The 14,229-nt window shown below is 46.2% G+C and overlaps 1 protein-coding gene across 1 annotated transcript in view; it reads left to right on the plus strand.

The window, feature by feature from the left end:
* Window positions 1-353: 353 nt before the first annotated feature.
* The window catches only part of abcf3 (ATP-binding cassette, sub-family F (GCN20), member 3), a gene marked incomplete at its 3' end in the record, with an annotated part of 36,813 nt that continues 22,937 nt past the window's right edge, over window positions 354-14,229 (plus strand). The window contains 6 exon segments of the mRNA XM_034199612.1: window positions 354-487; window positions 4,593-4,740; window positions 9,332-9,408; window positions 10,629-10,684; window positions 10,772-10,869; window positions 13,238-13,360. Coding sequence (XP_034055503.1) covers window positions 379-487; window positions 4,593-4,740; window positions 9,332-9,408; window positions 10,629-10,684; window positions 10,772-10,869; window positions 13,238-13,360 — 611 coding nt within the window. The 5' untranslated portion in view covers window positions 354-378.

Raw genomic sequence — 14,229 nt, forward strand, 5'->3', positions numbered from 1 at the left:
AGGTCCTCCCTTTACTCTGAAGGATGCGTAACCCACGTATTGAGAGTAGATTGAGAGTAGTCCAGAGTCCAGTAGAGGGCGGAGCCTGTGTGAGATAGAACTGTACACAACGTGTGGATAAAGGGTTTTTATATATAAAATATTTAATTTTAATTTAAGTCAATTTATTTTAATATAATTATCTTATTTAAATGGTGAACACATTTATACGTTTTTATGTTGTTGTACTTTTTAATGATTTAATTATTATTTTAAACATGTAAACAATAATAATTCTAATTTATTTTCTATCCATTTTGATTCGTGGAGTATTCTCATCTGAAATCATCATGAAAACTGCATCCCCCAGAATCCTCGGCGCAGTCCGCATATTGACGCATGCGCGGTGTGGCGGCAGTGTCGGGGCCGGGTATCATGGCGACGTACGTGGACATCCTGAGGAGCGAGTTTCCTCACATCGACACGGAGGTCTTCGACTACATTAAAGGTGAGGACCGGGGGGAAAGAGTCTCTGAGAGCCGGGGGAAGAGGAGCTATTTGTCCGGGAGAGAGGAGCTGTTTGTCCGGGAGAGAGGAGCTGTTTGTCGGGACAGAGGAGAGATTCACCGGCCTTTAATCTGCTGCTAGCCGGGCGGAGCTAACAGGCTAACACCGTGTGGAGACACCGGTTAGAGATCATGACTCCGGCCGGGAATCAGAGCTGAAACCCGGGGGAGGGAGGGGTTATATACCGGTGTACTGGAGGTGTGAGAAGTACTCAGATCTGGTACTATAGTTGAAGTAGAAATACTCAGATCGTGTACTTGAGTAAAAATAGAAGTACTTAGATATTGTACTTGAGTTAAAGTAGAAGTACTCAGATCTTGTTCTTGAGTAAAAGTAGAAGTACTTAAAAATAGAAGTACTCAGATGTTGTACTTGAGTAAAAGTAGAAGTACTTAAAAATAGAAGTACTCAGATGTTGTACTTGAGTAAAAGTAGAAGTACTCAGATGTTGTACTTGAGTAAAAGTAGAAGTACTCAGATCTTGTTCTTGAGTAAAAGTAGAAGTACTTAAAAATAGAAGTACTCAGATGTTGTACTTGAGTAAAAGTAGAAGTACTCAGATCTTGTTCTTGAGTAAAAGTAGAAGTACTTAAAAATAGAAGTACTCAGATGTTGTACTTGATTAAAAGTAGAAGTACTCAGATCTTGTACTTGAGTAAAAGTAGAAGTACTCAGATCGTGTACTTGAGTAAAAGTAGAAGTACTCAGATGACAGCAGTATCTCAGGTAGTATTTGATGCAGTATCCAGGTAGTATTTGATGTAGTATTTGATGCAGTATCCAGGTAGTGTTTGATGTAGTATTTGATGCAGTATCCAGGTAGTGTTTGATGCAGTATCCAGGTAGTGTTTGATGCAGTATCCAGGTAGTGTTTGATGTAGTATCCAGGTAGTGTTTGATGCAGTATTTGATGCAGTATCCAGGTAGTATTTGATGCAGTATCCAGGTAGTATTTGATGCAGTATCCAGGTAGTATTTGATGCAGTATCCAGGTAGTATTTGATGCAGTATCCAGGTAGTATTTGATGCAGTATCCAGGTAGTGTTTGATGCAGTATCCAGGTAGTATTTGATGCAGTATTTGATGCAGTATCCAGGTAGTGTTTGATGTAGTATTTGATGCAGTATCCAGGTAGTGTTTGATGTAGTATTTGATGCAATATCCAGGTAGTGTTTGATGCAGTATCCAGGTAGTATTTGATGTAGTATCCAGGTAGTGTTTGATGCAGTATCCAGGTAGTATTTGATGTAGTATCCAGGTAGTATTTGATGCAGTATCCAGGTAGTATTTGATGCAGTATCCAGGTAGTATTTGATGTAGTATCCAGGTAGTATTTGATGCAGTATCCAGGTAGTATTTGATGTAGTATTTGATGCAGTATCCAGGTAGTGTTTGATGCAGTATCCAGGTAGTGTTTGATGCAGTATCCAGGTAGTATTTGATGCAGTATCCAGGTAGTATTTGATGTAGTATCCAGGTAGTGTTTGATGCAGTATCCAGGTAGTATTTGATGTAGTATCCAGGTAGTGTTTGATGTAGTATCCAGGTAGTATTTGATGCAGTATCCAGGTAGTGTTTGATGCAGTATCCAGGTAGTATTTGATGCAGTATCCAGGTAGTATTTGATGTAGTATCCAGGTAGTATTTGATGCAGTATCCAGGTAGTGTTTGATGCAGTATCCAGGTAGTATTTGATGCAGTATCCAGGTAGTATTTGATGTAGTATCCAGGTAGTATTTGATGCAGTATCCAGGTAGTATTTGATGTAGTATCCAGGTAGTGTTTGATGCAGTATCCTGGTAGTATTTGATGTAGTATCCATGTAGTATTTGATGCAGTATCCAGGTAGTGTTTGATGCAGTATCCAGGTAGTATTTGATGTAGTATCCAGGTAGTGTTTGATGCAGTATCCAGGTAGTATTTGATGTAGTATCCAGGTAGTATTTGATGCAGTATCCAGGTAGTGTTTGATGCAGTATCCAGGTAGTGTTTGATGCAGTATCCAGGTAGTGTTTGATGTAGTATCCAGGTAGTATTTGATGTAGTATCCAGGTAGTATTTGATGCAGTATCCAGGTAGTGTTTGATGCAGTATCCAGGTAGTATTTGATGCAGTATCCAGGTAGTATTTGATGTAGTATCCAGGTAGTATTTGATGCAGTATCCAGGTAGTATTTGATGCAGTATCCAGGTAGTGTTTGATGCAGTATCCAGGTAGTATTTGATGCAGTATTTGATGCAGTATCCAGGTAGTGTTTGATGTAGTATTTGATGCAGTATCCAGGTAGTGTTTGATGTAGTATTTGATGCAGTATCCAGGTAGTGTTTGATGCAGTATCCAGGTAGTATTTGATGTAGTATCCAGGTAGTATTTGATGCAGTATCCAGGTAGTGTTTGATGCAGTATCCAGGTAGTATTTGATGTAGTATCCAGGTAGTGTTTGATGCAGTATCCAGGTAGTATTTGATGTAGTATCCAGGTAGTATTTGATGCAGTATCCAGGTAGTATTTGATGCAGTATCCAGGTAGTATTTGATGTAGTATCCAGGTAGTATTTGATGCAGTATCCAGGTAGTATTTGATGTAGTATTTGATGCAGTATCTAGGTAGTATTTGATGCAGTATCCAGGTAGTGTTTGATGCAGTATCCAGGTAGTATTTGATGTAGTATCCAGGTAGTATTTGATGCAGTATCCAGGTAGTATTTGATGTAGTATCCAGGTAGTATTTGATGCAGTATCCAGGTAGTATTTGATGTAGTATTTGATGCAGTATCTAGGTAGTGTTTGATGCAGTATCCAGGTAGTATTTGATGTAGTATCCAGGTAGTGTTTGATGTAGTATCCAGGTAGTATTTGATGCAGTATCCAGGTAGTGTTTGATGCAGTATCCAGGTAGTATTTGATGCAGTATCCAGGTAGTATTTGATGTAGTATCCAGGTAGTATTTGATGCAGTATCCAGGTAGTGTTTGATGCAGTATCCAGGTAGTATTTGATGCAGTATCCAGGTAGTATTTGATGTAGTATCCAGGTAGTATTTGATGCAGTATCCAGGTAGTGTTTGATGTAGTATCCAGGTAGTGTTTGATGCAGTATCCAGGTAGTATTTGATGCAGTATCCAGGTAGTATTTGATGCAGTATCCAGGTAGTGTTTGATGTAGTATCCAGGTAGTATTTGATGTAGTATCCAGGTAGTATTTGATGCAGTATCCAGGTAGTGTTTGATGCAGTATCCAGGTAGTATTTGATGTAGTATCCAGGTAGTATTTGATGCAGTATCCAGGTAGTATTTGATGCAGTATCCAGGTAGTGTTTGATGCAGTATCCAGGTAGTATTTGATGCAGTATTTGATGCAGTATCCAGGTAGTGTTTGATGTAGTATTTGATGCAGTATCCAGGTAGTATTTGATGTAGTATCCAGGTAGTGTTTGATGCAGTATCCAGGTAGTATTTGATGCAGTATCCAGGTAGTGTTTGATGCAGTATCCAGGTAGTATTTGATGTAGTATCCAGGTAGTATTTGATGCAGTATCCAGGTAGTATTTGATGCAGTATCCAGGTAGTGTTTGATGCAGTATCCAGGTAGTATTTGATGCAGTATCCAGGTAGTGTTTGATGCAGTATCCAGGTAGTATTTGATGCAGTATCCAGGTAGTATTTGATGCAGTATCCAGGTAGTATTTGATGCAGTATCCAGGTAGTGTTTGATGCAGTATCCAGGTAGTGTTTGATGCAGTATCCAGGTAGTATTTGATGCAGTATCCAGGTAGTATTTGATGCAGTATCCAGGTAGTGTTTGATGCAGTATCCAGGTAGTGTTTGATGCAGTATCCAGGTAGTGTTTGATGCAGTATCCAGGTAGTGTTTGATGCAGTATCCAGGTAGTATTTGATGCAGTATCCAGGTAGTATTTGATGCAGTATTTGTACTGTGTGTTGCAGGTGTGTAGTATTTTATGTGTACTGTGTGTTGCAGGTGTGTAGTATTTGATGTGTACTGTGTGTTGCAGGTGTGTAGTATTTGATGTGTACTGTGTGTTGCAGGTGTGTTGGAGAGCTGCGGGCCAGACTTCGAGGATGGGGAGGAAGTGTTCGACGCGGTGGGAGGAGTCCTGCAGGAAGTCTGCACCGACAGCAAAAACGAGGACGATGTCAAAGAGATCTGCTACCAGATGTTCAACACTCTCCAACTGTGAGCAGCGACATCTCCTTCAGGGACAATGTTCGTTTCCTTCAGGGACAATGTTCGTTTCCTTCAGGGAGCAACATCACGCTTTCCTTCAGGGACAATGTTCGTTTCCTTCAGGGACAATGTTCGTTTCCTTCAGGGAGCAACATCACGCTTTCCTTCAGGGACAATGTTCGTTTCCTTCAAGGACAATGTTCGTTTCCTTCAGGGACAATGTTCGTTTCCTTCAGGGACAATGTTCATTTCCTTCAGGGAGCAACATCACGCTTTCCTTCAGGGACAATGTTCGTTTCCTTCAGGGACAATGTGCGTTTCCTTCAGGGACAATGTTCGTTTCCTTCAGGGAGCAACATCACGCTTTCCTTCAGGGGCAATGTTCGTTTCCTTCAGGGACAATGTTCGTTTCCTTCAGGGACGATGTTCGTTTCCTTCAGGGAGCAACATCACGCTTTCCTTCAGGGACAATGTTTGTTTCCTTCAGGGACAATGTTTGTTTCCTTCAGGGACAATGTTCGTTTCCTTCAGGGAACAACATGCGTTTCCTTCAGGGACAATGTTCGTTTCCTTCAGGGACAATGTTCGTTTCCTTCAGGGACAATGTTCGTTTCCTTCAGGGAGCAACATCATGCTTTCCTTCAGGGACAATGTTCGTTTCCTTCAGGGACAATGTTCGTTTCCTTCAGGGAGCAATATCACGCTTTCCTTCAGGGACAATGTTCGTTTCCTTCAGGGACAATGTTCGTTTCCTTCAGGGACAATGTTCGTTTCCTTCAGGGACAATGTTCGTTTCCTTCAGGGACAATGTTCGTTTCCTTCAGGGAGCAACATCACGCTTTCCTTCAGGGACAATGTTCGTTTCCTTCAGGAACAATGTTCGTTTCCTTCAGGAACAATGTGCGTTTCCTTCAGGAAGCAACATCACGCTTTCCTTTAGGGACAATGTTCGTTTCCTTCAGGGACAATGTTCGTTTCCTTCAGGGAGCAACATCACGCTTTCATTCAGGGACAATGTTCGTTTCATTCAGGGACAATGTTCGTTTCCTTCAGGGAACAACATGCGTTTCCTTCAGGGACAATGTTCGTTTCCTTCAGGGACAATGTTCGTTTCCTTCAGGGACAATGTTCGTTTCCTTCAGGGAGCAACATCACGCTTTCCTTCAGGGACAATGTTCGTTTCCTTCAGGGACAATGTTCGTTTCCTTCAGGGAGCAACATCACGCTTTCCTTCAGGGACAATGTTCGTTTCCTTCAAGGACAATGTTCGTTTCCTTCAGGGACAATGTTCGTTTCCTTCAGGGAGCAACATCACGCTTTCCTTCAGGGACAATGTTCGTTTCCTTCAGGGACAATGTTCGTTTCCTTCAGTGAGCAACATCACGCTTTCCTTCAGGGACAATGTTCGTTTCCTTCAGGGACAATGTTCGTTTCCTTCAGGGAGCAACATCACGCTTTCCTTCAGGGACAATGTTCGTTTCCTTCAGGGACAATGTTCGTTTCCTTCAGGGACGATGTTCGTTTCCTTCAGAGAGCAACATCACGCTTTCCTTCAGGGACAATGTTTGTTTCCTTCAGGGACAATGTTCGTTTCCTTCAGGGAACAACATGCGTTTCCTTCAGGGACAATGTTCGTTTCCTTCAGGGACAATGTTCGTTTCCTTCAGGGAGCAACATCACGCTTTCCTTCAGGGACAATGTTCGTTTCCTTCAGGGAGCAACATCACGCTTTCCTTCAGGGACAATGTTTGTTTCCTTCAGGGACAATGTTCGTTTCCTTCAGCGACAATGTTCGTTTCCTTCAGGGAGCAACATCACGCTTTCCTTCAGGGACAATGTTCGTTTCCTTCAGGGACAATGTTCGTTTCCTTCAGGGACGATGTTCGTTTCCTTCAGGGAGCAACATCACGCTTTCCTTCAGGGACAATGTTCGTTTCCTTCAGGAACAATGTTCGTTTCCTTCAGGAACAATGTTCGTTTCCTTCAGGGAGCAACATCACGCTTTCCTTCAGGGACAATGTTCATTTCCTTCAGGGACAATGTTCGTTTCCTTCAGTGAGCAACATCACGCTTTCCTTCATGGACAATGTTCGTTTCCTTCAGGGACAATGTTCGTTTCCTTCAGGGACAATGTTCATTTCCTTCAGGGATCAACATCACGCTTTCCTTCAGGGACAATGTTCGTTTCCTTCAGGGACAATGTTCGTTTCCTTCAGGGACAATGTTCATTTCCTTCAGGGAGCAACATCACGCTTTCCTTCAGGGACAATGTTCGTTTCCTTCAGGGACAATGTTCGTTTCCTTCAGGGACGATGTTCGTTTCCTTCAGAGAGCAACATCACGCTTTCCTTCAGGGACAATGTTTGTTTCCTTCAGGGACAATGTTCGTTTCCTTCAGGGAACAACATGCGTTTCCTTCAGGGACAATGTTCGTTTCCTTCAGGGACAATGTTCGTTTCCTTCAGGGAGCAACATCACGCTTTCCTTCAGGGACAATGTTCGTTTCCTTCAGGGAGCAACATCACGCTTTCCTTCAGGGACAATGTTCGTTTCCTTCAGGGACAATGTTCGTTTCCTTCAGGGACGATGTTCGTTTCCTTCAGGGAGCAACATCACGCTTTCCTTCAGGGACAATGTTCGTTTCCTTCAGGGACAATGTTCATTTCCTTCAGGGATCAACATCACGCTTTCCTTCAGGGACAATGTTCGTTTCCTTCAGGGACAATGTTCGTTTCCTTCAGGGACAATGTTCATTTCCTTCAGGGAGCAACATCACGCTTTCCTTCAGGGACAATGTTCGTTTCCTTCAGGGACAATGTTCGTTTCCTTCAGGGACGATGTTCGTTTCCTTCAGAGAGCAACATCACGCTTTCCTTCAGGGACAATGTTTGTTTCCTTCAGGGACAATGTTCGTTTCCTTCAGGGAACAACATGCGTTTCCTTCAGGGACAATGTTCGTTTCCTTCAGGGACAATGTTCGTTTCCTTCAGGGAGCAACATCACGCTTTCCTTCAGGGACAATGTTCGTTTCCTTCAGGGAGCAACATCACGCTTTCCTTCAGGGACAATGTTCGTTTCCTTCAGGGACAATGTTCGTTTCCTTCAGGGACGATGTTCGTTTCCTTCAGGGAGCAACATCACGCTTTCCTTCAGGGACAATGTTCGTTTCCTTCAGGAACAATGTTCGTTTCCTTCAGGAACAATGTTCGTTTCCTTCAGGGAGCAACATCACGCTTTCCTTCAGGGACAATGTTCGTTTCCTTCAGGGACAATGTTCGTTTCCTTCAGGGACAATGTTCGTTTCCTTCAGGGAACAACATGCATTTCCTTCAGGGACAATGTTCGTTTCCTTCAGGAACAATGTTCGTTTCCTTCAGGGACAACGTGCGTTTCCTTCAGGAACAATGTTCGTTGCCTTCAGGAACAACATGCGTTTCCTTCAGGAACAACGTGTGTTTCGTTCAGGGACAATGTTCCTTTCCTTCAGGAACAACGTGCGTTTCCTTCGGGAACAACGTGCGTTTCCTTCGGGAACAACGTGCGTTTCCTTCGGGAACAACGTGCGTGTCCTTCGGGAACAACGTGCGTTTCCTTCGGGAACAACGTGCGTTTCCTTCGGGAACAACGTTCGTTTCCTTCAGGGGACAACGTGCGTTTCCTTCAGGGGACAACGTGCGTTTCCTTCAGGGGACAACGTGCGTTTCCTTCGGGAACAATGTTCGTTTCCTTCGGGAACAACGTGCGTTTCCTTCGGGAACAATGTTCGTTTCCTTCGGGAACAACGTGCGTTTCCTTCAGGGAACAACGTGCGTTTCTTTCGGGAACAACGTGCGTTTCCTTCGGGAACAACGTGCGTTTCCTTCGGGAACAACGTGCGTTTCCTTCGGGAACAACGTGCGTTTCCTTCAGGGAACAACGTGCGTTTCCTTCAGGGAACAACGTGCGTTTCCTTCGGGAACAACGTGCGTTTCCTTCGGGAACAACGTGCGTTTCCTTCGGGAACAACGTTCGTTTCCTTCAGGGGACAACGTGCGTTTCCTTCAGGGGACAACGTGCGTTTCCTTCAGGGAACAACGTGCGTTTCCTTCGGGAACAATGTTCGTTTCCTTCGGGAACAACGTGCGTTTCCTTCGGGAACAATGTTCGTTTCCTTCAGGAACAACGTGCGTTTCCTTCAGGGAACAACGTGCGTTTCTTTCGGGAACAACGTGCGTTTCCTTCGGGAACAACGTGCGTTTCCTTCGGGAACAACGTGCGTTTCCTTCAGGGAACAACGTGCGTTTCCTTCGGGAACAACGTGCGTTTCCTTCAGGGAACAACGTGCGTTTCCTTCAGGGAACAACGTGCGTTTCCTTCGGGAACAACGTGCGTTTCATTCGGGAACAACGTGCGTTTCCTTCGGGAACAACGTGCGTTTCCTTCGGGAACAACGTGCGTTTCCTTCGGGAACAACGTGCGTTTCCTTCAGGGAACAACGTGCGTTTCCTTCGGGAACAACGTGCGTTTCCTTCGGGAACAACGTGCGTTTCCTTCGGGAACAACGTGCGTTTTGTGTGTGGAGTTGTGTCTTCCTGGCTGTAATGCGTGTTGTGTTCATCAGGAATAACCATCATGGGAATCACAGGCAGGTTCTGCTGGACGCTCCCGTTCAGCTCTCTCAAATCTCTGCAGACAGCGGTAAGAAAACAATTACTATTCTAAACTCAGTGTTTCTGTCTCTCTGTGTTTGATGTTAACCCTGTCTCTCGGTGTTTGATGTTAACCCTGTCTCTCTGTGTTTGATGTTAACCCTGTCTCTCTGTGTTTGATGTTAACCCTGTCTCTCGGTGTTTGATGTTAACCCTGTCTCTCTGTGTTTGATGTTAACCCTGTCTCTCTGTGTTTGATGTTAACCCTGTCTCTCTGTGTTTGATGTTAACCCTGTCTCTCTGTGTTTGATGTTAACCCTGTCTCACGGTGTTTGATGTTAACCCTGTCTCTCTGTGTTTGATGTTAACCCTGTCTCTCTGTGTTTGATGTTAACCCTGTCTCTCGGTGTTTGATGTTAACCCTGTCTCTCTGTGTTTGATGTTAACCCTGTCTCTCGGTGTTTGATGTTAACCCTGTCTCTCTGTGTTTGATGTTAACCCTGTCTCACGGTGTTTGATGTTAACCCTGGCTCTCTGTGTTTGATGTTAACCCTGTCTCTCTGTGTTTGATGTTAACCCTGTCTCACGGTGTTTGATGTTAACCCTGTCTCTCGGTGTTTGATGTTAACCCTGTCTCTCTGTGTTTGATGTTAACCCTGTCTCACGGTGTTTGATGTTAACCCTGTCTCTCTGTGTTTGATGTTAACCCTGTCTCTCTGTGTTTGATGTTAACCCTGTCTCTCTGTGTTTGATGTTAACCCTGTCTCTCTGTGTTTGATGTTAACCCTGTCTCACGGTGTTTGATGTTAACCCTGTCTCTCTGTGTTTGATGTTAACCCTGTCTCTCTGTGTTTGATGTTAACCCTGTCTCACGGTGTTTGATGTTAACCCTGTCTCTCGGTGTTTGATGTTAACCCTGTCTCTCGGTGTTTGATGTTAACCCTGTCTCACGGTGTTTGATGTTAACCCTGTCTCTCTGTGTTTGATGTTAACCCTGTCTCTCTGTGTTTGATGTTAACCCTGTCTCTCGGTGTTTGATGTTAACCCTGTCTCTCGGTGTTTGATGTTAACCCTGTCTCTCGGTGTTTGATGTTAACCCTGTCTCTCTGTGTTTGATGTTAACCCTGTCTCTGTGTTTGATGTTAACCCTGTCTCTCGGTGTTTGATGTTAACCCTGTCTCTCTGTGTTTGATGTTAACCCTGTCCCTCTGTGTTTGATGTTAACCCTGTCTCTCGGTGTTTGATGTTAACCCTGTCTCCTGTGCTCAGTGTGTGCAGCAGAGGACGTGCAGGGCATCTGGATGATGAAGCGCGGCCAGAACACAGTAGGTCGCCTCCCTTCCCTCCATTTAAACTCCTGTTTAAACAACAGCTGATCTGTAAGAGTTGATCATGTGACTTCCTGTCTGCAGACGGTCAACGCCAAGAAGCTAGAGAAGGCCGAGGCGAAGCTGAAGGCTAAACTCGACCGCCGCACCGAGAGGGACGTCCTGAGACCCACCGCTCCAATGTGAGTACTCACCTGTCCTCACCCGTCCTCTAAGAACTCACCTTGACACATCTGTACTCACCTGTAGTCGTGTTGCAAGGTGTACCGATACTTGAAAGGTACCGCGATACCCTGCCGTTAAAAACGTTACGATTCCTCCGTTTCATTAGTATCGGTACTTTCAGAATGACGGGGGAAAGTACTCCGGTGAGAAAGCGCTGTTAATAAGAGCCGTGTGTTCAGCGCTCTGCTTCCACTCCCTGCACTGCAGCTGTGCCTGCAGTCCCTCCCCTCTCAAGCCCGCTCTAAGTCCCTCCCCTCTCAAGTCCGCTCTAAGTCCCTCCCCTCTCAAGCACGCTCTAAGTCCCTCCCCTCTCAAGCCCGCTCTAAGTCCCTCCCCTCTCAAGCCCGCTCTAAGTCCCTCCCCTCTCAAGCCCGCTCTAAGTCCCTCCCCTCTCAAGCACGCTCTAAGTCCCTCCCCTCCCGTGCATGCGCTAAGTCCCTCCCCTCTCGTGCACGCTCTAAGTCCCTCCCCTCTCGTGCACGCTCTAAGTCCCTCCCCTCTCGTGCACGCTCTAAGTTCCTCCCCTCTCAAGCACGCTCTAAGTCCCTCCCCTCTCGTGCACGCTCTAAGTCCCTCCCCTCTTCCCTCCCCTCTCTCGTGCACGCGCTAAGTCCCTCCCCTCTTCCCTCCCCTCTCTCGTGCACGCGCTAAGTCCCTCCCCTCTTCCCTCCCCTCTCTCGTGCACGCGCCAAGTCCCTCCCCTCTCTCAAGCACGCTCCAAGTCCCTCCCCTCTCTCAAGCACGCGCTAAGTCCCTCCCTTTCTCGTGCACGTTATAAGTCCCTCCCCTCTCTCGTGCACGCTCGAAGTCCCTCCCCTCTCAAGCACGCTCTAAGTCCCTCCCCTCTCTCGTGCACGCTCTAGCTGCCCGAGCATGTCAAAAGACGAGAAGCATGGCTGCGAGTGGGAGTGCAGCTGCCTCTGCGCCTCGGCTTGTTGACAAAAAAGACGCCAGAAGCGAAAAACAAAAAAGTTGTTTATAGATGATGCTTAATTGGATTTAATACAAATTCTAGTCATTTATTTAATTGTTCTCATTGTTTAAAAGTGTGTGTTCTGGTTCTGGTGTGAAATAAAGCACAATAATTACATTTAAGACTGTTTCCCTTTTTTAAGAAAAGTATCGAAAAAGAATCGAAATCGCAATTCTTGACTTGGTATCGAAACCAAAATGTTGGTATCGTGAAAACACTAACCTGTACTCACCTTTACACATCTGTACTCACCTGTTCTCACCTGTCCTCTCAGTACTCACCTGTAATCTCAGTACTCACCTGTGCTCTCAGTACTCACCAGTCCTCTCAGTACTCACCTGTCCTCTCAGTACTCACCTGTCCTCTCAGTACTCACCTGTCCTCTCAGTACTCACCAGTCCTCTCAGTACTCACCTGTCCTCAGAGTACTCACCTGTTCTCACCTGTGCTCTCAGTACTCACCTGTCCTCTCAGTACTCACCTGTGCTCTCAGTACTCACCTGTCCTCTCAGTACTCACCTGTCCTCTCAGTACTCACCTGTCCTCAGAGTACTCACCTGTTCTCACCTGTCCTCTCAGTACTCACCTGTCCTCAGAGTACTCACCTGTTCTCACCTGTCCTCTCAGTACTCACCTGTGCTCTCAGTACTCACCTGTCCTCTCAGTACTCACCTGTCCTCTCAGTACTCACCTGTGATCTCAGTACTCACCTGTCCTCTCAGTACTCACCTGTCCTCTCAGTACTCACCTGTCCTCTCAGTACTCACCTGTCCTCTCAGTACTCACCTGTGCTCTCAGTACTCACCTGTCCTCTCAGTACTCACCTGTCCTCTCAGTACTCACCTGTCCTCTCAGTACTCACCTGTCCTCAGAGTTCTCACCTGTCCTCTCAGTACTCACCTGTGCTCTCAGTACTCACCTGTCCTCTCAGTACTCACCTGTCCTCTCAGTACTCACCTGTCCTCTCAGTACTCACCTGTCCTCTCAGTACTCACCTGTGCTCTCAGTACTCACCTGTGCTCTCAGTACTCACCTGTCCTCTCAGTACTCACCTGTGCTCTCAGAACTCACCTGTGCTCTCAGTACTCACCTGTGCTCACAGTACTCACCTGTGCTCTCAGTACTCACCTGTGCTCTCAGTACTCACCTGTCCTCTCAGTACTCACCTGTCCTCTCAGTACTCACCTGTCCTCTCAGTACTCACCTGTGCTCTCAGTACTCACCTGTACTCACCTGTCCTCTCAGTACTCACCTGTGCTCTCAGTACTCACCTGTGCTCTCAGTACTCACCTGTGCTCTCAGTACTCACCTGTCCTCTCAGTACTCACCTGTCCTCCTGTCTTGTCTCTCAGAGTCCTGGAGGAGGCGTCGGCCAGTCAGGCGAGCAATAAGAAAGACACCCGAATCGACCTATCAGGGAAGAACAAGAGCTATGACATCCGCATCGAGAACTTTGATGTTTCCTTCGGAGAAAGGTGAGTCCATAGCAGCAGAACTGGCAGCTGGTCCCAGGTCAGTCTGAACCAGCCCTCACTGTAAGAGGAGAGTCTTCAGTCTATAGCAGCAGAACTGGCAGCTGGTCCCAGGTCAGTCTGAACCAGCCCTCACTATAAGAGGAGAGTCTTCAGTCTATAGCAGCAGAACTAGCAGCTGGTCCCAGGTCAGTCTGAACCAGCCCTCACTATAAGAGGAGAGTCTTCAGTCTATAGCAGCAGAACTAGCAGCTGGTCCCAGGTCAGTCTGAACCAGCCCTCACTACAAGAGGAGAGTCTTCAGTCTATAGCAGCAGAACTAGGAGCTGGTCCCAGGTCAGCCTGAACCAGCCCTCACTGTAAGAGGAGAGTCTTCAGTCTATAGCAGCAGAACTAGCAGCTGGTCCCAGGTCAGCCTGAACCAGCCCTCACTACAAGAGGAGAGTCTTCAGTCTATAGCAGCAGAACTAGCAGCTGGTCCCAGGTCAGCCTGAACCAGCCCTCACTATAAGAGGAGAGTCTTCAGTCTATAGCAGCAGAACTAGCAGCTGGTCACAGCTCAGTCTGAACCAGCCCTCACTATAAGAGGAGAGTCTTCAGTCTATAGCAGCAGAACTAGCAGCTGGTCACAGGTCAGTCAGAACCAGCCCTCACTACAAGAGGAGAGTCTTCAGTCTATAGCAGCAGAACTAGCAGCTGGTCCCAGGTCAGTCTGAACCAGCCCTCACTATAAGAGGAGAGTCTTCAGTCTATAGCAGCAGAACTAGCAGCTGGTCCCAGGTCAGTCTGAACCAGCCCTCACTACAAGAGGAGAGTCTTCAGTCTATAGCAGCAGAACTAGCAGCTGGTCCCAGGTCAGCCTGAACCAGCCC

The sequence above is a fragment of the Gymnodraco acuticeps genome, unplaced genomic scaffold, assembly GCF_902827175.1.
Source record: "Gymnodraco acuticeps unplaced genomic scaffold, fGymAcu1.1, whole genome shotgun sequence".
Lineage (NCBI taxonomy): Eukaryota > Metazoa > Chordata > Actinopteri > Perciformes > Bathydraconidae > Gymnodraco > Gymnodraco acuticeps.